The 24,756-nt window shown below is 34.8% G+C and overlaps 1 protein-coding gene and 1 long non-coding RNA gene across 4 annotated transcripts; both read left to right on the forward strand.

Annotated features, from left to right (window-relative positions):
• Nucleotides 1–532: 532 nt before the first annotated feature.
• Nucleotides 533–16,089, forward strand: LOC115983903. 3 transcript variants are annotated; one of them, XM_031106758.1, is made up of 12 exons: nucleotides 533–1,446; nucleotides 2,569–3,670; nucleotides 3,790–4,071; nucleotides 4,200–5,177; nucleotides 5,259–5,918; nucleotides 6,005–6,615; nucleotides 6,698–6,914; nucleotides 9,204–9,932; nucleotides 10,988–11,680; nucleotides 11,787–12,371; nucleotides 12,454–13,045; nucleotides 15,823–16,089. In XM_031106758.1, the coding sequence occupies exons 1-12, from the start codon at nucleotides 947–949 to the stop codon at nucleotides 15,825–15,827; spliced, it is 6,954 nt and encodes a 2,317-aa protein (XP_030962618.1). In that variant the 5' UTR covers nucleotides 533–946; the 3' UTR covers nucleotides 15,828–16,089. The 3 variants fall into 3 exon arrangements, with proteins under 3 accessions (XP_030962618.1, XP_030962617.1, XP_030962619.1); XM_031106757.1 differs by lacking the exon at nucleotides 15,823–16,089 and having other exon boundaries at nucleotides 12,454–13,338; XM_031106759.1 differs by lacking the exon at nucleotides 15,823–16,089 and having other exon boundaries at nucleotides 12,509–12,645.
• A 5,504-nt stretch (nucleotides 16,090–21,593) lies between these two features.
• LOC115988149 lies at nucleotides 21,594–22,453 on the forward strand. Its single transcript, XR_004091330.1, has 3 exons — nucleotides 21,594–21,634; nucleotides 22,248–22,311; nucleotides 22,412–22,453. It is a non-coding gene; the product is annotated as an uncharacterized LOC115988149 (long non-coding RNA).
• The last annotated feature ends 2,303 nt before the right edge of the window (nucleotides 22,454–24,756 follow it).

A 24,756-nucleotide genomic window follows, 5' to 3' on the forward strand; every position in this document is an offset into this window, starting at 1 on the left:
GGGCAAGACTTGTGAAAAGAGACTGAAATTATTAGACAAGGTGGGGTACTCCCGTAATCATGTGAAACTGAATTATGGTCTGTGCGTTGGAAAATTGACATGAGGGAAGTTTCGCGTTCATTTTCCCCATTGACGCGAATCGGAAAGACTCCATATATAACTTAAATTCCCAAATCTCAAAATCCAAAACTTTAATCATGGGTCCCAAATAAGCCAACAATAACACATAGATGCAATGCATAAGTTATTAGTTTTTCTTAAGGTGCCTACAATTTTTGAGTTTTTGAGGCACTGATTTTTTTTTTTTTTTTTCTTGAAAAGAAAAAAAAGATTAAAAGAAAATCAGTGCACATCAAAAAAAAAAAAAAAAAAAAAAAGATTTTCAATATGGGATGGGGGCCAAGTATAAATTTTTTAAGCCAACAATAACAAATAGATGCAATGCATAAGTTATTCTGTCCCGTGTTTGTGTGATGGTACAATTACTCATTTGCTAATTCTCTTGGTGTGAAAGCAGTGAGCAGACGCGACAACTTGTACTATCACACATAATGAGCTAGTTGAAAATTTGGCAAGAGGCCAGCAAAGCAAATTGAACTTGCAGGAGAAGCTTTTCAACGAGAAGGATTGAAGTCATCTTTACAAAAGTCGAGACAAGTTAGCTTGCATTTACTGTAATTTGATGTGTGACTTGATGTGAAGGGTGTGGAAGGAAAAAGAAGAAGAAAAAGGTGAAGAAATAAAAGAAAAGGCCATCGGCCATTTGGTGTAGAAGAGAAGAGAAGAGAAGAGAGAAGAGAAGGGTAGTGGAATTTGAATGAGGGCAAAAGATAAGAGGTTTTGGTGTGAATAGTGAGGTTTTCTCTCCAAAAAATAGATATATACTGTCTATTGGAGATGCTCTTAGAATTTTAACTCAAACAAGCTTAGTAGAAAACACTTGCCAATGGCTTCCACCAGCATTCAAACTGTGCCTACATCTTTTCCCTCTAGTTCTAAACCCCATCCAGAATACGATGTTTTCCTCAGTTTCAGAGGTGAAGACACCCGTATTATTTTTACCGATCATTTATATTATGCCTTGACAGATCAAGGGATTATCACCTTTAAGGATGATAAAGAACTTGATAAGGGAATGCCCATTTCGCTGGAACTCTCGGATGCAATCGAGAAATCAAGGGTGGCGGTCATCATTTTGTCTAAAATGTATGCATCTTCCTCGTGGTGCTTGGAAGAACTTGCAAAGATTGTTGAATGCATGGAGGAGGGAGGGTTGATAATTTTGCCCATTTTCTACCATGTGGATCCTAGTCATGTGCGGCATCAGAGGGGCACTTTTGGAGAGGCGTTTGCTAATCATGAAGTAAAGAACCCAGATAAGGTGCAGAAGTGGAGATATGCTTTAACAACTGTGGCCGATCTCGCAGGACATCATTTAAAAGACGGGTAACGCTTTTGATTTACTCATGATGAGAATCTGTTTTGCTCGTTCTGACTGTAAAGCTTAATAATTTTATATGTAGATGTTAAAATGTTGACATTTTCAACACCATAAAAGCATAACTTATAGTAGTTTTAAAAACAACTCTTATATATTATTGCAAGATTAAGAAAAAAGGTTGTAACTAAATTAAGTTTCAAGTTTCAGGTTTCAAGCTTAAGAGTAGTACTAACATGTTGTCCCTTATTATTGAATTAAAAAAATAAAAAATAAAGTTGTCACTAAATATATGCAGCCGGCAAAATAGGGAACAGAAAAAGACATACAATGTGTTGTGCGTTAGAACGAAGGAATATATATTTTAACCATAAAACACAACAAATGAGAAAAATTAAGGTTTTTCTATAGGGAATGGTTTTGGGTGGAGTGAAAATTTCACATGAGTTCGTATTAATTCCTAGAAGAATTTGTAACTTATTTTATAGTGAATTTGTTTAGAGTTAGTCCAGTAAATTTTTTCTTCAAAGGAAAAAGAGTACTCCACGCAAATCGTTAGTTGTGTTTTATGTGATTGATTTAATTTATAGTTTAGAAAAAAAAAGAAAAAAAAAAGAACTTTATAAAGCTTTGAGATGAAAAAATTTCACTTTTTATTTTTTATTTTTAAAGAAGGTAGTCATCAGATTGTATACTACATGGCATGGTGTTATAAGGTAGTCATCAGATTGCTAGTGGTTTTTCTCAAAAAAAAAAAAAAAAAAAAAAAAAAGTGAAAAATCCTAGTGGTTGATAACTTGATATCTAGGTTTCGAATAGCCAAATCAGAATTTCAATTAAATTGCAGTTTTTATTTTTATTTTATTTAAAATAAAATAAAATAAGGAGAATATCCATGTTGAATATTAGAGTCCTTACCGCTCCAAGTTTATATTAAAAATCATTTTTCTCTATTGGGAGCTAATAATTCACTTGTATACCCTAGGATTTTGCCAAGCAAATCGAGCTGGAGTTTGTAGTTTAGTTCAATTTTAGAGCTCTCTTGTCTGAGTTGAACAAGCAAAACATCAACGCCTACATCTCCAATGAGTTTGTGTTGACACAGATTTTTGTTATGTCTTTCTTTATAGGACCCCTGAGGCTGAGTTTATCCGAAACACAATTGTTCCCTGGATATATTCGAAACTGAAGTATAAAAGTCCAAAAGATATTGAAGGCAATCTTGTTGGAATAGCATCTCGTGTTGAGGAAATTAATTCATGTCTACAACTGGAGTTGACTCATGATGTTCTGTTTATTGGGATAAGTGGGATAAGTGGAATGGGCAAGTCAACTCTTGCACAAGTTGTTTTTGACAAGATTCATGATCAATTTGATGCTAGCAGCTTTCTTAAAATTTTGGGAGAGGATTCTATTGAAAAACCTGGTTTATTGACTTTACAAGAACGACTCCTTTCTGACATATGTAGAAAAGATATTAGGCTAAGGAATTTGTCCACGGGAATCCAAGTGATCAGCAATAACCTGCGTAATAAAAAGGTTCTTATTGTTGTTGATGATGTGAGCAAAGAAAGCGAGTTAGAAAATTTAGTAGGGAAGCCAGATTCGAATTGTTTACACCCAGGAAGTAGAGTCATTGTAACAACTGAAAACAAACATATGTTGGCAATATGTGGAATTGGAAGGGTATGTATGGCTAAAGGACTAAATAATGATGAAGCTCTACGACTTTTTTGTCTGAAAGCCTTCCACAAACCTCATTGTGAAAATAATTTCCTGGATTTGTGCAACAATTTTGTCTATTATGCTCAGGGCATTCCTTTGGTTCTTGAAGTTTGGGGTTCCCATTTGTGTAAAAGAACAAAAAAGGAATGGGAAAGTGCTTGGAATAAGCTAAAAGCTATACCCCTTGGAAAAACTACTAAGAAACTTGGAATAGCTGTTAAAGGATTGGAGGATTCGGAGAGAGAACTATTTTTGGACATAGCATGTTTCTTCATTGGAGAGGATGAGAATCGTGTAGCTGATATACTAGAATCAGTTCACCACTTCCAAATTGATAAATCCACTCTCATGGACAGGTCTCTGATTACTATTGTAGGGGGGAAATTGTGGACGCATAATTTATTACAAGAAGTGGGTTGGGAAATTATTCGTGAGGAATCAAAGAAGCCTGAAAAACGTAGTAGGTTGGGATTTCCAGATGTCCTGGATGTATTAAAGAGCAATACTGTAAGTGGATTATTATATAGACATAAATTTAGAGAATGGACATAATTTTATAGTTTATGCAAATTTGTGCTATATCTTGCCGTATACTAATTTTATTGTTCTTGGTTACCACTTACCAGGGAACAAAACATATAAAAGGCATTGTGCTAAAAGAACCTCCAGATGAAGAAGAAGAATCGAATAAATTGAATGCTGAATCATTTTCAAAGATGACTAAACTTAGATTGCTCAAATTTTGTAAGGTGCACCTTCCTTGTCTCAGTTTTCTTTCTAATGAGTTACTTTTGTTGGAATGGCATGATTATCCTTTGCAATCATTGCCAAAGAATTTTCAGCCGCGCAAACTCGTTGAACTCATTATGCATCGCAGTTGTATTCAGAAACTTCCAGGGGAATTTAGGGTAAGATTTTCACTTTTGCAGTTCTTTTTTTTTTTTTTTTTTTTTTTTAATTTTAATTTTTACCTATTTGTTTAAGATTAAGTTCTTGATTGCTTAATTTTCTGTATTTGCTTATTATTTTATCACAGAACTTGTACAAGTTAAAGCTCATTGATTTGAGTGACTCTCAAAACTTAACCCAAACTCCAGACTTCTCTGGATTCCCAAATATTGAGAGGCTGAATTTCCAAGGTTGTACAAGATTGCATGAGTTGCATCCATCTGTTGGAGGTCTTAAGCAACTTATTCAATTAAATCTAAAAGACTGTAAATGTCTTGAGAACCTTCCACATGAGCTCAACTTGGAATCTCTTAAAATTTTAATTCTATCTGGCTGTTCAAAACTCAATAAGTTTCCAGAGATTGGGAGCAACATGACAAGCTTGTTGGTACTTTATTTGGATGGGACAGCCATTGAAGAACTACCATCATCAATCAAGCATCTTACTTGCCTGGTTTTATTGAATCTTCAAGACTGCAAAAACCTTTTGTGTTTTCCGAGCATCATTTGCAGTTTGACATCTCTTAAATTTCTCACTCTATCAGGATGTAAGGGTCAACAGCCAATTGAAGCTTTGCCATACACCGGTCCTGAACCAGAACCCAGAAATCCTGTTCCAGAGCCCATCAATCTGTTGTTGCCTAGCTCGTTCTCAGGATTAGGCTCTTTAGTATCTCTAGATCTGAGTGACTGTAATCTGTCGGATGGAGAACTCCCTGATGATCTTAGCTGCTTGTCCTCACTAAAGTCTCTGAATTTGAGCAAAAATAATTTTACAAACTTGCCTGATAGCATTTCTGAACTTTCTGAGCTCAAACTTATTCTGTTGGATCATTGTAGCCAGCTTAAATCGTTGCCGTATCTTCCATTAAGTACGCAATATGTTTCAGCACGAGGATGTTCTTCGCTCGAAAATTATTCAAATCAAGTTGTTGTTTGGACTTCGGGTGACACAGGATTTACTTTTATTAATTGCCTTGGCTTGGCTGACGATGAAGAAGGGAAAATTGCTGAGATTTCTTTACTGGATATACACTTCCAACCATTATGGCAAAGATTCATGGAGGTCTCTCTCTCTCTCTCTCTCTTGCGCACACAAACATGCATTGAACATAATTTTTACTTTTTGTCTTTAAATATTTTGCAGGAGCAAATTCATCAAATTGAAGGCTTTTACAGTGTTGTTCCTCAAACTGAACTTCCAGATTGGTTCAACCATCAAAGTTCTAAGTCATCTGTAGATTCTGTACCAATCCAACTACCTCCCAATCTGTTTGAAAACAAAAGTTGGAAAGGAATTGCTCTATGTGTCATTTTTGAAGTCAAGAATCCGAAGGACGTTTCTCCTGGTCAGGATTCAGAACACTTTCATGAATTTATTTGTCGTTTGGACGTGGATGGTGGCCTTAAAGATTCCCGCTTAGTCTATAATATCCCTAAGGAAAAATTCCATGGTGGTTCATTTGGGCTTTGGCTATTTATATCGCACGAGAGGTTCAGAGAATATTTAGATGAACGGAGTTGCATTAGTCCTTTGATCAAAACCAACAGTCAGGATATTGAGATTAAAATGTGTGGTGCACGTGTTCTATGTGAGACAGATATGGCAGAATTTGTAGAAAAATTAAGCCAAGCAACTTTGGGGAGCCCTGATGAAATCTGTCTACGGGAAGAAAGATTCATAACATATCATATGGGTAATTCCCATTACGTTGATGAGGTTGAATCCAGTCAGTCTAAAGGCCAAAATGAGTCAAACCCCAGGCTGAAAACACAGTTCAAGTCACTGCTTTCAAAATTGTATCAGGTCTCTTCCTATGCATCACTGAACTCCTTATTTTTGTACTGTTTTCATGTCTCACTCATATGTCGTATGTTTATGTATTTTTTCAGGTAGATTTAGCACAAAGCCACTGTTATGATTATGTCTTTCCTCAGATTGCAAGACCACCAGACTGGTTCAGTAATCAAAATTTTGCGCCCTACATAAAAATGGAGTTGCCTCCAGATTTGCATGATAATTCAAGATGGTTGGGGTTCACTGTATATGCTTCGTACACTATTGGGAAGCAAGGAGATCCTTTCGGTTACAAACAGGATTCAACAAATTCAACAATTTTGCTTCGCTTTTCTAGTCTTTCAGCTAGTGATGAAGTTTCTTTTACACCTTTCACGGCCTTTCCCCTCTCTAGAGACGTTTTTGAAGAGTCATCACAACGACTTTTGGTATTTTACATACCACGCCTGCTTTTCGGAATGAATCGGTGCAGTCACATTGGAGCTTTATTTGAAAGCGATAATCCAGGTGTGCAAATTGGAATGTGTGGAATCCGTCTTGTATACGAGAAAAATGTTGGAGAGTTTGTGCAAACACTTGTCCAGTATATGTTAGGGACTCCAGAGGTCTATCATCAATCTATTTACCTAAATCTTATACATCAACTTGGAAAGCTGCGGGAATGCAACCATGGAGAAGATTTTTGTTGCACTTTCACACCGGAAAGGTTAAAGTTTACTTCACAAGATTTTGTTACCACACTTGAATGTAATAGATAAGAAATTCGAAATGGTTTTTGATACTTGCAGGAGGCCTCACGCCATGCATATGCCAAAGCTTCTACCAAGTAATGCTATACAGGAGAAGATACAAGAGAGGTATACACCGGAATTTCACCCTAATGCAGTAGGCACTTCAAGAAACCCAGATCGCTCACCGATTTATTTAGGCATACCATTTTTGAATGGCCAATGTGGAAGTAAGATGTCAAGCAGCCTTGAATCCTGGTTTAAGTCATATTTGCAGGTCTCTCTCTCTCTCTCTCTCTCTCTCTCTCTCAGATTCCCACCTGAAACCCTTGCCCAAGCCTTAGTGGTTATTAGTCACTGCGAGCCATTTCTCTTTTCTCTTTTCTATTTTATGCTTTATGTTATTTATTTTTTTAATTCTCTTATCTATCTATTTTCTCTTTTTGTTTGGTCTGTTGTAGGTTTTGTTAGTTTTTGGACCCTTTAATACAATATGTTTAACCTAATATTAATTTGTTAGTTTTTGGATCCTTTAATATAATATGTTTAACCTAATATTAAGCCAAGTTGATTAACAAGTTTATTAATTACATCTAGGTTAAACCAATGTGTAAAACGGATATAATGCGGAAAAATAAAAAACACACAGATATGATGACCTAGGAAAACCTAACCAGTAAAAAACCTGGGGAAGATTTAACCTAACTATTCTCAAAGTAAAAACAGATCCACTATAAATGAAATGAAGTTTGTACAATAAGTCTTAAACACTAACATCCTATTGCTACCTCGAGTAGAAAACTTACTACCATGACCATGCGACAGCTCTGAGTCCACGGACTACTTCTATCTTTGATCTGCAATAACCACAAGTTCTTCTACTTGTGACTTTGAGACTCCACTCAAAGGTTTCAGATCTTCTTTATAGTTCTTTATGCAGCAATTGAAGATATCATCAAGTTCTTTATGTGAATCTTGATCTTGATAACTCTATGTGTGTATGAAGGTAAACACCTCTCAGATCTCACAAAAGATTCAATACAAAACTCTCCAAAGACTTCTAAAATGTAGCTAGAGTTTTTCCTTTTATACTTGAAGTGAAACAAAAAACCCTACACATCATACGGGTTTGGGCTGGTTTATAAATTTTGCAGAAAATTGCTAATACACGATTTTCGATCGATCGAGTCTAATTTTTGATCGATCGAGCCTTGTAGATTTTGAATAATAATTCCTGCAATTACTCGATTCCAATTTTATATTAAACCACACTTTGAGCAAGCCTAAACCTAGACTCTATGTTTTGATCATGGTTTGCCAACATAATACACATTGAAGTTCTAATACATTAATTCCTAAAGTCTTAGAGCCTAACAGGTTTGGGGCTTGGTTGATTTAGGGATTTGGTTTTCTATTGGTTACAAGGATTTGGGTATTTTGTTTGGGGTTTAAGGAGTGAGAATTGGGTATGGTTCCATGGTTTTATATTTGGTCTCTGATGAAAGGAAATTTGTGTTTTGATTTGGGTTTCTAGGGTTCCAAATGATTGCTAATGGCCTAGAGGAAGACGACATGAAGGAGATGATTTGTTTTAAGTGAATTAGGGGGGAAATTTGGTCATTTTAAGGGGTTCCACATAAGCACGAATCATGTGAATTTCTCGTGACTTAGTTTTCCATCCAACGTAGTGTAAGTTTGGATAGAGTTGAAATGATTTTGTAAGTCGTGTCCGTGTCTTTGTGTGGATCTCGTGCACTGTTCACAGGATCCGCAAGTATGGATTTCAGCAAAATCAATTTTAAAACTAGGTTCCACGGCATTATTCACACATTTAAAAATTATTTTGCTACAGTATTTTCAGTTTTCAGCAATAAGCAGTATCTAAATAGACCCTTACTTGGGAAATAAATGGGAGGGGATAAAGTGTTACATGAATTTTAGTTTAGGGGGCCGATCGTGCATTCTTGTAGTTCATGAGATAAATGTAAAATGAGGCATAATTTAAGATAAAAAGTGTAATTTTCCCTTTAAAGAAAGTGTGGTGCAAGACAATATTACTTTCAATCTTTCACACAGGTTCAACATGATCACTTTGTTAACATAATCAAAATATACCATTTCAATAATTGTTATTTTATTTTATTTATGTTTGTTAACTTAGCTTGACACATGTAAGAGAGAACACGAGAGCTGTATTTTTTATTTTTTGCAAGCATTTTAAATACTGGTTGCCAATATATAATAATTTTGACCTAACAAAAATAAATTAAGATATGAAATAATAAACATTTTTTTTTTTTTTTGGTACTAAACCATGCTTTACGCTCACAAAAAAATATTATCACACACACATGCCTTAATGCACAAATTTTTACACATAATTGAAAAAATAACTAAAATTGTGACTTCAAGTCAAGATTTTTGTGATCTTAAGTTACGATTTAAGCTTTTTTTTTTTTTTTTTTTTTTTTTTTTTTTTAGTTTTGTGTAAAAATGTAGAGAATAAATAAATTATCATTGCACAAAACTTAGTCAAGCTTGATTAACATTTCCGATATGTTTGCAGGACCAATATAACAACCGTGGCATTTTCAATCACTGTTTTCCTCAAAGTGAAATCCCAGAGTGGTTCAGCCATCAGAGTACAAATAGACCCTCAGTGAGAATTGAGCTACCTCCTAATTCGTATGACAATCCTGATTGGATGGGATTTGCATTTTGTGCTGTTTTCTCATTTCACAAGCATCCTACCGCGGTTTGTAATAACCTGAATTCCGAATTTACTCATATCTTCAGTTGTCATTCGAAGACCAACTTGGGTTGTATGAGTCCATTATTCTTCTATGGAATCCATGAAGATGACGTATTAATTTCATTACATCAACGTGCATTTATTTGGGTTTCATTCCTACCACGTGGGATCCTTTTACCTGAATGGAGGCAATGCACTTGGGTTGAATTCTCATTTCTAAGCGGTAGTCCAGATGTGTCGCCGCTGAAGTGTGCAGTGGATCTTTTATACAAGCAAAATTTGCAAGAGTTTACACGTACCATGGTACAATGCGTAATCTCGTATGTTGACTATTTATCTGTCATCCGTGGCTCCTGTAAGAAGGCAGTATATAAAAGATTGCCGTTTTATCCTAGTGATGAATTCAATGGCGGTGACGGCTTGTATGAGGACCTTGACCGTCCATGCTTGCCCATTTCTCAGGGGGAGACAAGTGGAACTTCTAGCCAGTATTCTTATGAGAACTCACACTCTTGGGAACAATTTTACAAAACTGGCGCGTTGGTAAAAATTTCTACACTATATAGTATATATACCCTTGTGCAAATATAGTTAAAAGTTTTCTTTCATTTACACAAACCTTATTTTATTCCATCGAGGCTGGGCTATTTCCATTTAAAATAAAAAGGAGAGGGATTACTTAAAGATATCTATTAAATTTTAGGACAATGATAGGTTTATGTGATTGATATATTGTAAATTGTACACATTCAATATATCCATATATACTTGGGAGAAAAGTGTACAATTATTTTACTTACAATGTACACTTCACATGAATATGCACAGTACAATTAGGGCTGTCCATGGATTGGGTTTGGGCTCTACCCAAACTCAACTCGATTCCGGTGGGTGGCAGAATGGAGGACCTTTTGCCAACTGATAACTTCAACAGGGTGGATCAAGTCGGATTGGTTTTGGTTGAAACCGAGAAAGGTGGTGACAATCGTGATTTCAAAGGAAAACAGAGGAGATTTGGTGGAAATCTCACCGGATCTGGCGAGATCTCTAAACAAATCGAAACTCGCCAGATTCGGTGGAAAACTCAGCAGATCTGGCAAGATCTTACTGGATTTGGTGAGATCTCGCTGGAAATAGTTGAGACTACATTGAAGTTTGGTTGAGTTTTCAGTCGGATTGGTTTGTTTGGGTGTTGGAGGAGAGAAACCCAGACTTGACCTGGAGCAATAAGATTCTGAAGCCGCCACCCACCACAGCCACTAGATTTGGATTGGTTCTGGTCAGGTCACTTGGGTGGGTCGGTTTGTCGGATCCCTTGGACAGCCCTAAGTACAATGTAGAAATAGAGTTTTCTTATACTTTATTTGATCGTGGCAATATAAAAAGTAAAAATGGAATGGACCGTTGTAACATCTCTAATTCTCTAAACCTCTCTATATTTTTGCCTCTTTCAAACAGTTGTTCTAGAGTTTTCTAGCCTTTGCAAAAACAACATACGTAACCAGACTCCAAATTAACATAACCATACATTACAATATGAACTAGTTTGTACAAAACATGCTGTGTCTCTAATTTCAAGCTGTATTTCTATTTTGCAGGACTTTAATCCATGCACTTTGTATAATTTTTGTTTCCCTCCAAGTAAAATTCACGAGTGGTTCAGTCATAAGAATCGTGGACATTCAGTGACAATTGACCTACCGTCAAATTTGTACCATGATAATAATTGGATGGGACTCATTCTATATGCTTCTTTTTCACTCCACGGGGATCCACATAGCATCTTGAATTATCTGGTTTCCGGAATTCCTCACTTTCTATATTGTCAATGCCGAACGATTATGGCTAATGTGGGTGATGAGACAATTTCTTGCAGCACTACTATAGACGAAATCATGTGGTTACTTAATCTAGGTGAATTCACTTGGATATCCTACGTACCAGTTGAGTTATTTAAAAATTTGTTGCAATACTGCAACCACATTGAGGCTTCATTTGTAAGTGATTGGCCAGGCGTGATAGTTCAGAAATGTGCATTACATCTTTTGTACCAGCATGATCAGGTACAATTCGAGCAAGAACTAAGACACTGCAACGACTTGATTTTAGAGCAGCAGGAGATTGTTCGTAGATATACAGAGGATTATGAAAAGAAAAGAAATGAACAAGGTGGTGTTGATAAAAAAAAAAACTTTTCCACTAGCAACTATGAAGTTCAATTAGTTCCAATATTTATTGATCACTCAAAGACCAATGAAACTAAGACTAAACTCGGCAAAAGTGACTTGCTGGTAATTCATAAACTAATTGTATTTGCTTTGCTACAAACATACTATTCCATCACCCTTTTTCTCTCACTTTCACTCATTAGACACAATTGTTTATGTTCATTTACAGGACTTTGATCAATGCCGTGTCTATAATTCTTGTTTTCCTTTATGTGAAATTCCGGAGTGGTTTAGCCACCGGCGTGATGAGCCTACAGTGACAATCCCTTTACCTCCGAATGTGTTCAATGACAATACTTGGATGGGACTTGTTCTATGTGCTTCTGTTGCAGTTGAAGCAAACCCAACTGCCATCCTTGACATTCAGAATTCAGAAACTTCTTACAACCTCATTTGTCATTTGGAAACCAATATTGAATGCGTGGAACCTCTCCATGTCCATCACATAACTGTAGAAGATCTCAAGTTGTTACAGCAAGGTGGATTTATTTGGCTGTCCTATATTCCACGTGGTACATTTCAAGACTCGGTGAATCAATGCAGCCGGATTGAGGCTACAGTTGCAATTGATTTTCCTGGGTTGGTGCAGAAGTGTGGATTTCATCTTCTTTACAATTATGATGAGGAAAAATTTAAGGAAACAATAAGACAATGCATGGTCTTGTTCTCTAATGAGCACGAGTTGGTTCCAAGACTTATTTATCAATTGGAAACTAATGAAACTAAGACTCAACTTGGCAAAAGTGACCTACCGGTAATTCATAAACTATTTGTATTTCTCCTTTTCTTTCTCCTATTCTCACTCATTAGACACTATATTTTCTGCTAATTTGCAGGACTTTGATCAATGCTGTGTCTATAATTCTTGTTTTCCTCTATGTGAAATTCCAGAGTGGTTTAGCCACTGGAGTGATGAGCCCCTGGTGACAATCCCCTTACCTCCAAATGTGTACAATGACAGTACTTGGATGGGACTTGTTCTATGTGCTTCTGTTGCAGTTGAAGCAAACCCAACTGCCATCCTTGACATTCAGAATTCAGAAACTTCTTACAATCTTATTTGTCATTTGGAAACCAATATTGAATGTGTGGAACCTCTCCATGTCTATCACATAACTGAAAAAGATCTCAAGTTGTTACAGCAAGGTGGATTTATCTGGCTGTCCTATATTCCACGTTGTTCATTTAAAGACTTGGTGAATCAATGCAGCCGGATTGAGGCTTCAGTTGCGACAGATTGCCCTGGCTTGGTGCAAAAGTGTGGCTTCCATCTTCTTTACAAACATGATGAGGTAGAGTTTCAGGAAACAATAAGACAATGCATGGCCTTGTTCTCTAATGAACATGAGGTAAGTCCCAAAAAATCTAGTAGCTCCAGTGAAGACCCTCAATCTGAACCTGTTGATCCAACCATTCATAAAGACAAGGGTAAGAGAGTTCTAGAGTACTAACATCTATCGGTCTGCTGCTTTTCATCTTTGGGGACACCTCTTTTTTTTATTCTTAAGCCATTCTCTCTCCAAATTTTCAGTTTTAAGTCTATACGAAAAATACCCATAATTGTAACTGCTTTGATAAAGCAGATGGGAAACAATACTTGAACTAATGCAGGAATTTGGTTTGAGAACATGAGTTCCTTGGAATGCCATTTTGTGGGAGTTGTTTTATGTGGTTAGATGAAGACATAATTTTATCAATAGTCCTAATTTTATTTGGAATATTAACAGCCCTAATTTTACCATGAAAAATCCCATGTATGTGTGTCAGCACTACTATCTTCGTTTTCTTCATTATTTGGAATGTTAATAATAGTCCTTATTTCATGTAAGATTTTCCTCTATTTATCTTACAATGAACCAAATGTTCCAATTTTGAAGTGGCATATACCTTAAAATGATCTCTGATGTCGATTGAGACAAAATAATTAATAAGATTATAAGAAAAGTACAGTTCTCTATTATCTTTTTGAGATTAAATTCTAATTTTCTGTTATCTTTGTAATAACTTCTGTAATTTTTAAAAGCTAGGTAGCTTCCAGCAGTGAACCAAAGAAGTCACTAGTAGTTATTTTAAAACGAGAGCACAACTGAATTGATTAATACACATAAAACTGTAACACAAGATATTCATTGGCAAAGTAACTCTAGGCTAACTATAGTGGGGAAATTACTTGTTCAACAGTGGAAATGTCTCTTTATTATGGTTGACATACTCTTGGGTAAAATATTTAGCCATATGACTAGTTTTATACCAGTGAAAAAAAACTCCACCATTAGGCTGAGTTTGAAGGTGTCAATTGTTTGGTTTGGCAAATGAATATATAATGTAATAATAATTCTAGGGCCACAACCTACTTCACACGCTTTGCCCAACTATGTTATGTGGCAAACTATAATTAGCTACCTATCATTTTTATATAGGCCCATTATTTTTTTTTTCCACCACTCTCAACTAGTCACATAGGAGAGTTGTGGCAAAGTGTTTGGTACTAAAATTTTTTATCGATGTAATAGAACCTTAAGTAGGTGGTGCTGATTTAGCAAAGTTTTGCCAATGATAATTACAATCTTTTTTCTCAAAAGAAGAAAAAAAGAAAGAAAACTACACTGCTAGGCTGAGTTTTGATTTTATAAAAATATTGATAACCAACCTTAGACTTTTCTGGAGGAAGAAAACTCAAGAAATTATAATTATCAGGAAAGAAGATTTTTTTTTTTGGCTAAGTAAATGATTTTATTCAGCAAAGCCAGATGGTAATTATAGGTAGAAAAGGATTCATGGGTTGCACAGTGTTTGTTTGGATAGAAAGAAAGACATGAGCAAAATAACTTTGTTTGGATTCATGGGTAGAAAAGGATTGCATGGTGTTGCGGATAGTGGCGTTTTTTGTTTTGTTTTGTTTTTTATTTATTTAATGGATTCCGAAGAGGGTAGTTCTCATTCTTGTGTTGTATTTTCAAGTGATTTCCACTAAGAATGGGGCTCGGATTCCACCAATCCTATGAATTCTAAGTATAAAGGCATAAAGTTCCTGTTTAATTCTTCTCACATAGTAAGTGTCACTGCCTGAATTTGGGTTTCAGCCTTGTGCGGGGATAATAATTCTAAACCAAGTATTATATTTTGATATTGATACGTGGATGATATTCTTTTAATGTTATATAGTATGTTTTTATAGTTATTTGGTTGATAAATTATTTGACATCCACCTCTTTGTATTGATGTATACATGATTTTTCATATAATACTGAGCTGAATTTTGGGTGTAATGAATTGGGTGTCATAGACACTTTGTGTAGAGAAATTTTCAGCTTTGAAACCATAGGTTGATTCACTTGTTACATTCTGTTATTGATTTTAGATAATTTATAGTGTCTACAGCAACAATGTCACAACCTCGGTGTTTGATAAGAATAATGTTTTTGGGATATATGAAATCATTATCTGTTGGATTAGGGCATCAGTGAATTAGATTATTGGTGTTGAAATGGGTTAGGAATCTAGTTTTGCCTATCACATTAATCAATATGCAGATGTATATACCAGTAAGCAGGAGAGCATATTTTACCATCATTATGCATGACTTAATGAAATTATTTTTTTGGGGGATAAGTCAGCTTAATGTAACCTTTGACAGGATCATGTTGCATCATGTGAAGGTATACCGTGAGCACTGCCATAGTCCTAGTGTCTTGCACCAAGATATCTTGTGTTTTATCTTTAATTGATTATAACGAAGCTCTTAAGATTGGAGACTTTGGTCTGGCCACTGTTTATGAGCTTGATCAAAAGTAATCGTTGACTATTTATGTTATAACGAAGCTCTTAAGATTGGAGACTTTGGTCTGGCCACTGTTTATGAGCTTGATCAAAAGTAATCGTTGACTATTTATGTTGTACTAACTCTTGTCGTATAGAGCACCTTTTAGTGGTTGGGTTGCTTGATAACAATGTGTTATATTTTGTGACGGTTGAAAAATAGTTCAATGGAACTGCATTAAACTGATACAATAATTAAAAATATTCTTTGTATCAATATTTAATCGTGGTGAGGCATGAGCCTATAGAACAAGTCCTGTTCAAGAATAATTAATATATAATCATTTGAATTTCCCATTGTTTAATGGAACTGAAATTGCGAGTTCTTTTATTATTCTATGTTCAAGAGGTTCATAACATGTGTATATTTTTTTTTATGTCCTCAGACTGATGAAATATTGCTGGGGAAATATTGAGGAATTGATGATGGTTGCTGCAGACAAAAGGAATGTTGAAGATGCTTACGAGAAAAGTTGAAGGGTTTGTTTCATAAGGTCTTGTCTGGTGTTGAAGGGATCTATTCCAAGGGTCTTGTTTTTAAATTTATTTATTTATATTTATCTGAACACCGATGAATGCACTTAATCTGTTAACTTTATTTTTAAGAGACTTGTAGAATTAGAAGAGATTGTGGTCCTGATGAATTTGGGAACTGGGACTATTTAAAATCTGATTTGCTTTTCTGGATTTTTTGCTTCTATTTTGGTAAACATATCTGGTGTGATGCTTTTGTTTGGAATATGCATCAAAGTTGAAAGATTATTGTGAATTGATCTTTGCTTTGTAAACTCTTTGAGATAAGCATTTTAAAAAAGGGCGGACAGGCTGCTACATCTATGGGATTGGAAGCAAATGTCCCATAGAGGGATTTCCTTATGAATTTAAGTCTCTGCCAGAAAATTCTTATGCCCATTGAGGGTATCATCTAACATCTTCTAGGAAAAGTGACTTCTAGTAACATGATTGAATATTCTTTGTGAAATACTTCATATCAGGATTCAATCTTATCTTCATTTGATTTCACAAATAGAGAACTTAACACATAATTACATGAAATAGTTGATATTGGTAAACCAAAAGGTGCCTCTGCCTTTGGTCTTCCATAACAGTTTGTCTTTAGATCTTCTCTGTTCTAGAATTCTCTACATCGTAAACTGAAACTGTTACAAGAATAGGGACAAATTGTGTGTCACTCGTTAGGTAATAACATAAAGGGAGTAGCGAGGTAGTGTGAAGGTATGAGTTGGAAGTGATAGTTCTTTATTCTCGTGTAAAAGGTAGCAGGGAGCAACCTTGATCTTCATTTGTCTTCAAATGAAAGTTGTCTGCATTTTGTATCTAATTTAGTCTTCATTCTCTCATCTTCTTTGAATGTGTTTTCCTTATAGCTTTTATAGTATCCTATGTTGCCTTTGTAAAGCCAACAGATTTTACAGGGACAAGCTAAAATCAATGATACACAAATTTTGATACGATGTACTCAACATTGACGACATTGCATACATGGTAGACATATTTGATGGCAATTGACAATAGTCATCCTAGAGATATTGCCTCTTTGCACCTATAGTTTTGTGACAAGAGAGGCTTTGGAAGATCTAACATTCAAAGTCACTAGGATCTCAAAAGATATAAACATGCAGATTTCTATCCCTATATTACAACACTAATATGATCTGTGTGGTCCTGATGCTCACAAGTTCAATTTAGAAAGATTTGTTCATGGGATTGTTGGAGCTTGCAAGACTCAACAGGCTTATATGCCATTTGGAGAAGGGTCTGGCATGTGTATTGGTCAATACTTTGCTATGACAGAACCAAAGGTGTTTTATCTCCATTCTATCCAAGTTTTGCCTCTCATTCTTGCTAGCATACCGCCAGTCCCTGATTTTGGTTAGTTGTTGTACCTGATTCTGAACATGGCGTTACTGTTCTGAGGACAGCTTGACATTTTCCAGCTTTAAGAAAGGCTTTGGTAGAAATTAGAATGGGGAGGATTAGTAAAGTTAGTGAACCATCTTAAAAACATTGTAAAGGCCAACTTGGATGCACAATTCACACGTCTTTACTATGGAGCAATCAGAGAACTAAAGCAATGATGAAGAGGAGTTGGGATGCATGAATTGCAGAAGTTACTCTGTGTTTGAGGACAACTTGACATTTCTCAGCTTTGAGAAAGGCTTTGGAGGTAAAAAGAAAATATTAGAGAACCATCTGTATGTATTAAAAGCAATGTAAACGCTACCTTGGATGCACACTTCGTATGTCATTACTATGTAGCAATTAGAGAACTTGAAGCAAGGATGAAAAGGAATTGGGATGCATAAATTGCAGAAATAGAAGTTCATTCATTTTATCTCTTGGAATCAGGATGAGAACGTAATCATCGTTTAATTCTAAAACACTATGCAGCTCCCGGAATTGACCCGAAGATTAAAATTTGGTACCGAAATATGCAACAAGTACCTAGTAATTGGATGGTTTTTCATTGACATTATACAGCAGATGTATGATCTTGTCATAGGTTTTCAGTTTTCATATATGATAATGGCGTGTCTCTCTACTTGTGCATTTGATAGCACGGTAGGTGTTTGAGCAAGAGAAAACATTTCCTTCATTCATATTCACCTATGAGTAAAATCACAATCATATACTGAAAACAGCACTAGGCCACAACTTGAATTAAGAAATTGATCTCGATGTTATTGAAAGCTCTCCTTAAGCAAGAAGTTTATACTTTCTCATGACAGTGTTACTGATAAGCTCTAGACTTAGTAAAACCAAGAAATAAACATGAATATTACAAGTTTATCATTGTTATCAACACAAAAGGAATAAATCTGGAAAAAAACAACCAAGCCAAGTCCACCTAACTCAATTAAAATCAAATCAAATACCTAGATATGGTGAGAGGAGCCACCAATATGGTTGGAGGCTGTACTTTCACAATACTTCCCATTTTATGAAAGTGTTTTTTTGTGTGTGGGGGGACGGGGGTATTACCACACTCATTTTCAAATACTACTAAAATCAAGGATAAACTGAACTATCTGGCTACCTTTCTTGCATTACATAAAGTCTTAAACAAAACACTAGAACTTTTTTTTTTTTTTTTTTGGTGTGTGCATATTAAATGGACACTTTTAAAGAAATTAGTCAAGCACAATGACCAACATAAATCACAAGAATACAACACCAAAAATTTATGTAGAAAACCCTCCACGGGATTGGAAAAACGACAGAACCAAGTCTGGTATCTTTTATCAATTCAAAATATCAATGGGGTTACAGTAAGTCTAGTCTATTTACATTTAAAAAAAAAAAAAAAGCCTACTCTACTTAAAATTATGGGAATACAAACATCAAGAATAAAATCCTTGACTCACAAATGATAATTATTTCATCACCTAATATGTGGATTTCAGGAATATTAACAAAGAGTAAGTTTAGAACTTATTTCTGTGCTTCAACGTATTAAGCTTTATATTAATTAGGCATACCATTATTTATAACTTCCCATTTAACAAATCCCTTCAGACTATGGCTTGGCTGGGATTTAGGCTTGGTGGTGGTTGTTGTAGAATTTTATACTGCTATGTCTCTATTGGATTTTATCAAATTATCATCTATGAAAAAAACTCCCACTACATATAGATGCATGACAATTTAGTATATCCTAGCAAACAAGAGAAAAAAAAAATGCATGTAGAAGTATTATATATGATGCTTCTGTTGATATAAATGCAAGATTTCCTTAGATTTTAAGGTGGTGCCTAAAAAAAACCTTCAAGAATGAATCTCATGCCCCATTGAGGTATCAATTGAAAAGTGACTTCTAGTGGCCAGTTAGTAACATGATTGAATATTCTTCCTATAATAATGCCATTGAGGTTCAAAATATTTTTTCATTTAATTTCACACATAATGAACTTAACACATCAATTACCAAATATTACAAGGAGATGTTAACGACAATGCTTCATAAATTTTAAACCATGTACTTGACACTGATGAAATTTCATTCATGAGAGTTGACACACCCATACATTAACATAGGTTCGCTAACCTTGTATTTGATGGCAGTTGACAATGGTGATCCAAAAGACATTGCATCTTTTCCCACCTGTGGCTTTTGTGGTCAGAGCGGCCTTGGAAGACATAACATTCAAAGACATTATGATCTCAAAATGCATAAACATGCGGATTCCAATCCCAATATTGCAACAGCACTATGATTTGTGGGGACCTGATGCACACAAATTCAATCCGAAAAGATTTGCTCATGGAATTGTTGGGGCTTGCAAGACTCCACAGGCTTATATGTCATTTGGAGTAGGGTCTTGTTTCTATGCTGGCCAACACTTTGCCATGACAGAATTGAAGGTGATTTTATCTCTCATTCTATCCAAGTTTTGCTTCTCACTATCACCAGCATACCAACACTCCCCTACATTAAGGTTGGTTATTGTACCTGAACATGGAGTTACTCTCCGTGTGAGGACTGCTTAACATTTCCTGGCTTTGAGAAAGGCTTTGGTGGTAGTAAGAAGATAAAAAGATGAGAGAGATGTAGACTATTTGTATTATCTTGATGTAAGGGCACATTTGATGCACGCATCTCGTGTCATTACTATGTAGTATGTAGGAATTGAAGAAGTTGTTATAGTTCCTTTGGTTACATTGTTTTTTATTGATCGTAAATATTTGAAGCAATAATGAACAGTAATTGGGATGCTTGAATCTTAGAAATAGGAGTAATGGTCTAATCTTGTAATATTAAGCAATTTCTAGCAACTGTCTCTTCTAAAGCCACCCTGTCTACTAGGACAAAAGTTTTGTACGCACCCGGCACATGAGATATCTTCTCTTCTACCAGGTTTTAAGTAGATGATGACATCTGTCCACAATACAAGATAGAGCTAAAGACCCTAGAGCATCTCATTTTCAAATGCCCATTTGCCAATATTGGACCATCTCTCATGTTAGAGGATTGGCAAACAGGGATGAAGCACATGCTATTTTGTTGGTGGCAAGAAGCATCCATTTTTCTTTAAAAGCTAGATCTTTGCTGGACTCTTCTTGTTTTGTATGGATTTTAGGTTTTGTCCCTTGGCAAGATAATTTTTTTGGCCCATAATGTGACTTCTTGGACTCCGTTGTGTCCCATTCCCATCCCTTCTATATCCAAATGAGTCTTTTGCCCAAGTAGAAATGGTTTGGGCCCCTAAGCATTTTGGGATTTGGATGGTTCAATAGTTGGCATTATGCAATTACCATTTTAGTGTGAAAAGTAAAGGTTTAAGGTAAAAAAATAAAAAATAAATAAAAATAAAAATTTAATAAAGTTTTTGATTCGAAGTGAACTTTCAAGTTTTAATATTAAAACTTATATTACATAACTATTGCCTATTGCACCAAATGACATTCTGTAATCTCATTTTTACTGAGAATAAAAATGAAAAAAACAAAAAAAAAAACAAAACTGTAGGGAGAGGCCCTTTTTTGGTTTTTGAATTTTGGTTAAGAAATAATTTTGTAGTTACAAAGTGGTGTTGTTGCCAACATATCAATAATTTGCTACACTATTTCTCATAGTCTTATAAATTAATTGGTAATTTTTTTATAGTATTTTTAACTTGTTAGAATTCAAAATTTATCTCATTGTAATTATCGGTCTATTATTATTAAAAAAATAGATTTTATTTAGTTGAGAATATAAAAAAGTGAACAAATAAAAAATGTTGAAAAGATACATAAAACTAAAAGTGAGAGAATAGAAAATATTTTAATTTTTCATGATACGTATTTGGTACATAAGATGAAAAATAATTACAATTTTTCTTTTTGTTTGGTTACAAAGAAAATATGTCGATTTAAAAAAAAAAAACACCTGGCAGCCATAGTAAATGACTAAACGTCACGTCGTTTTACGTACTCCAAAACGAAAACCCAGAAGACCAAAACAGAAACTCTTTCAGAAAAAAATGAGCATCAGGCAGGGCCCCCCAAAGCACCAAAACAAATTCGCCTGGATACCCAACGTCTACAACAAACATTCGATTTCTCTTTCTGTTGAAAACATTTTACTAAGGAAAACTATTTCATATTTATGACAGTAAGTTGGCGGAAAGTTTAGGCCGTATTCTGAGATTACGGGTGGAAGCGCCGTTACGGAAAGTACAAGTCCCCTGCCAAATGGTATTTCCTTTCCCTTTTTCTTTTTCTTCTTGTCTTCATAGTTCCTGTACAAATCCCCTGCCAAATTTTGACAAAACACGCCGTTCGTCAGGCTTACCATAATCTCTCTCGTGGTTTGTGTTTCTTTCACAGAAGAAATAGTAACATGTTTACAAGTTGTCAAATTTGTGTTGGAATATACAAACTAAATAGCCCATTTGTAGCTCTGATTTGTTGAATCAATGTACTTTTTTTTAATATATGTTTTGCTAAATTACAAATTGCACTCTCTGATTTTGCCCAAGATTCAAGTGTTTATAACTTTTGAGTTTTGATTTATTCATTTCAGTTCTAACTTCTAGTAAATGATTACGGGTGCGTTTGTAAAAAAACTATGAGGAGTTGTGATTGCAAAACAGAGTTTTGGGTTTTAAAAACACTCTTTTAATCTCCCAAAACACCTAACCAAATGAACACATTGAATAAAAGTAAAACTAATAAGACTGAAATGAATAAATTGTAAGTTATTGGACTGAATTGAATTTTGGGCAAAGTTTTTTATTTTATTTTTTATTTTTTTTCTACTGGGTTTTGGTTAATCTAGAATTTAGGCATTGGGTTGATGTGGATGTAGGTTGTGCTAAGGAGCAGAGTGTATGCGCAAAATGCCATTGCTGTGTGGATCGTATAGTGGGAAGGTTTTTTTTGATAAATTTATTGCTTTGATATGTATTCATATATTCATTATTTATTTTGCGGGTGTATGAAATTTTGTTTATATGGTGTTTATTCTTGTAGAGATTCTTCAGAAGTAGAAGCCAAGCAAAAATTGCTTGACGAAGTGGTTATTTTATTTTTTTTTTTTCCTCTCCACTCTGTCAAATAATTTGTATGAATAGTGCAGATAAGGCTTGGTTTTGCGTGTTAAAAGTTAATGGATTTGGTGATTTTGTTGTAGGCCATTAAGATTGTTTGAGAAAGAGACTGGAGGACTCTGCTACGTGCAGTAAGCTCTCTAAAGCAATGCGTTTCAGCTATTTGATATTTTTTTTTTATAAGGCTTTGGTTCAAATGCACTTTTGACCCGTTCAGTTCTTTCCTTCTTTCATACTTTTATAGTATATATAGGTAATGAAATAAACTTCATCTCAAAGTAAACAGTTAAAAATCAACATTCTTTATGATATGGATCTACTTTTTGTTATTCATGAAATTCTTTTATCATCAATGTTATACTGAGAAATAGGTAATCATGTTGTAGCTTCTAAATTTTGATCATACATAGTGACATATTCCAAGAGACTGTAATTGCTGCGATACTCAGCTTAAACAGGACAATGTCTCTTTCGTTATAAAATTTCTAGATTATTATTGGTACGTAGTTGTGTTAATTATGCGTTGGTCTTACTTGGACCCCTTCCGTAAAAAGAAAAGTGGAAAAGATACATTTTTTTGTAAGTTTTAGGAAAACTAACTTTAGAATTTTCAAAACCTTTTTGTTAAATGACTCTTAGTTGAGCTAATTAATGTAGGCATTCAGAAAATACTTAATCATGCAATATGTAGAGAGTAGGAAAATAATCAGCTTTCTAGACTACTGGGGAATTGGAGCCTCCATTGATCAGATTAGTTCATTTTATACTAATAGTGAGACTAAGATTACTGTACTCCTTTCTTGTCTATTTTATTGGACAAGAGATAAGATACAAGTTGTAATTTGCAATCATTTTGCCTGGTAGGCCAAATTTGCTCACAGGTTCAGGATGACACATGACACATCATCTGTTTACTTTGAATGTTATTTTGTATTATGAATTCCATAATGATATGGTTTTTGCATTTATATAATACATATCATCTCTCTTTGCATTTTATTTTGTGTTTACATGTATCTCTAATTGTGTCAGCTTTCCCAGTTTTTGTTCCATTTACATATACTTCTAGTTCTTACCAAGTTGAGCTTGTTTTTATGTGCATGGTTTTGGATTAGATCCTGTCCTCCTTTCTTGTCTAAGATTACTGTACTCCTTTCTTGTCTATTTTATTGGACAAGAGATAAGATACAAGTTGTAATTTGCAATCATTTTGCCTGGTAGGCCAAATTTGCTCACAGGTTCAGGATGACACATGACACATCATCTGTTTACTTTGAATGTTATTTTGTATTATGAATTCCATAATGATATGGTTTTTGCATTTATATAATACATATCATCTCTCTTTGCATTTTATTTTGTGTTTACATGTATCTCTAATTGTGTCAGCTTTCCCAGTTTTTGTTCCATTTACATATACTTCTAGTTCTTACCAAGTTGAGCTTGTTTTTATGTGCATGGTTTTGGATTAGATCCTGTCCTCCTTTCTTGTCTAAGATTACTGTACTCCTTTCTTGTCTATTTTATTGGACAAGAGATAAGATACAAGTTGTAATTTGCAATCATTTTGCCTGGTAGGCCAAATTTGCTCACAGGTTCAGGATGACACATGACACATCATCTGTTTACTTTGAATGTTATTTTGTATTATGAATTCCATAATGATATGGTTTTTGCATTTATATAATACATATCATCTCTCTTTGCATTTTATTTTGTGTTTACATGTATCTCTAATTGTGTCAGCTTTCCCAGTTTTTGTTCCATTTACATATACTTCTAGTTCTTACCAAGTTGAGCTTGTTTTTATGTGCATGGTTTTGGATTAGATCCTGTCCCGTGCCGTGGTACTTTACTTATTGCAATGTTCAACTATGCCAATGAGTTCTATCTCAATTCATATTTTCTTTTTACATAAGAATGGGTAGATGATGTGGTTGTGGGTTCAAAACCTACTTGTTACTTCCAATGAGCTATAACCAATAACTCAATTGGCACTTCCTCTTCAGATAATAATGGAATGAAGGGTAAGGTCGTGGGTTTAAAACTCACCAGGTGCATGTGAAACTCACCAATCACCAAAATAAAAAATAAATAAAGTACTCTATTGGCTATTTTTGTGATTTATGAAAAGAAAAAGAAAAAGAGAAACTATGCTAATAAGAGTGCTCTATACTTGTTCCCTTTACCCTCATGCTTTTGTATCACACTCTCAATTCCACCATATGAACAAAGATAAATCTAAAAGTTCAGAGAAATTGCAGCCAT

This window comes from Quercus lobata, chromosome 4, assembly GCF_001633185.2.
Source record: "Quercus lobata isolate SW786 chromosome 4, ValleyOak3.0 Primary Assembly, whole genome shotgun sequence".
Lineage (NCBI taxonomy): Eukaryota > Viridiplantae > Streptophyta > Magnoliopsida > Fagales > Fagaceae > Quercus > Quercus lobata.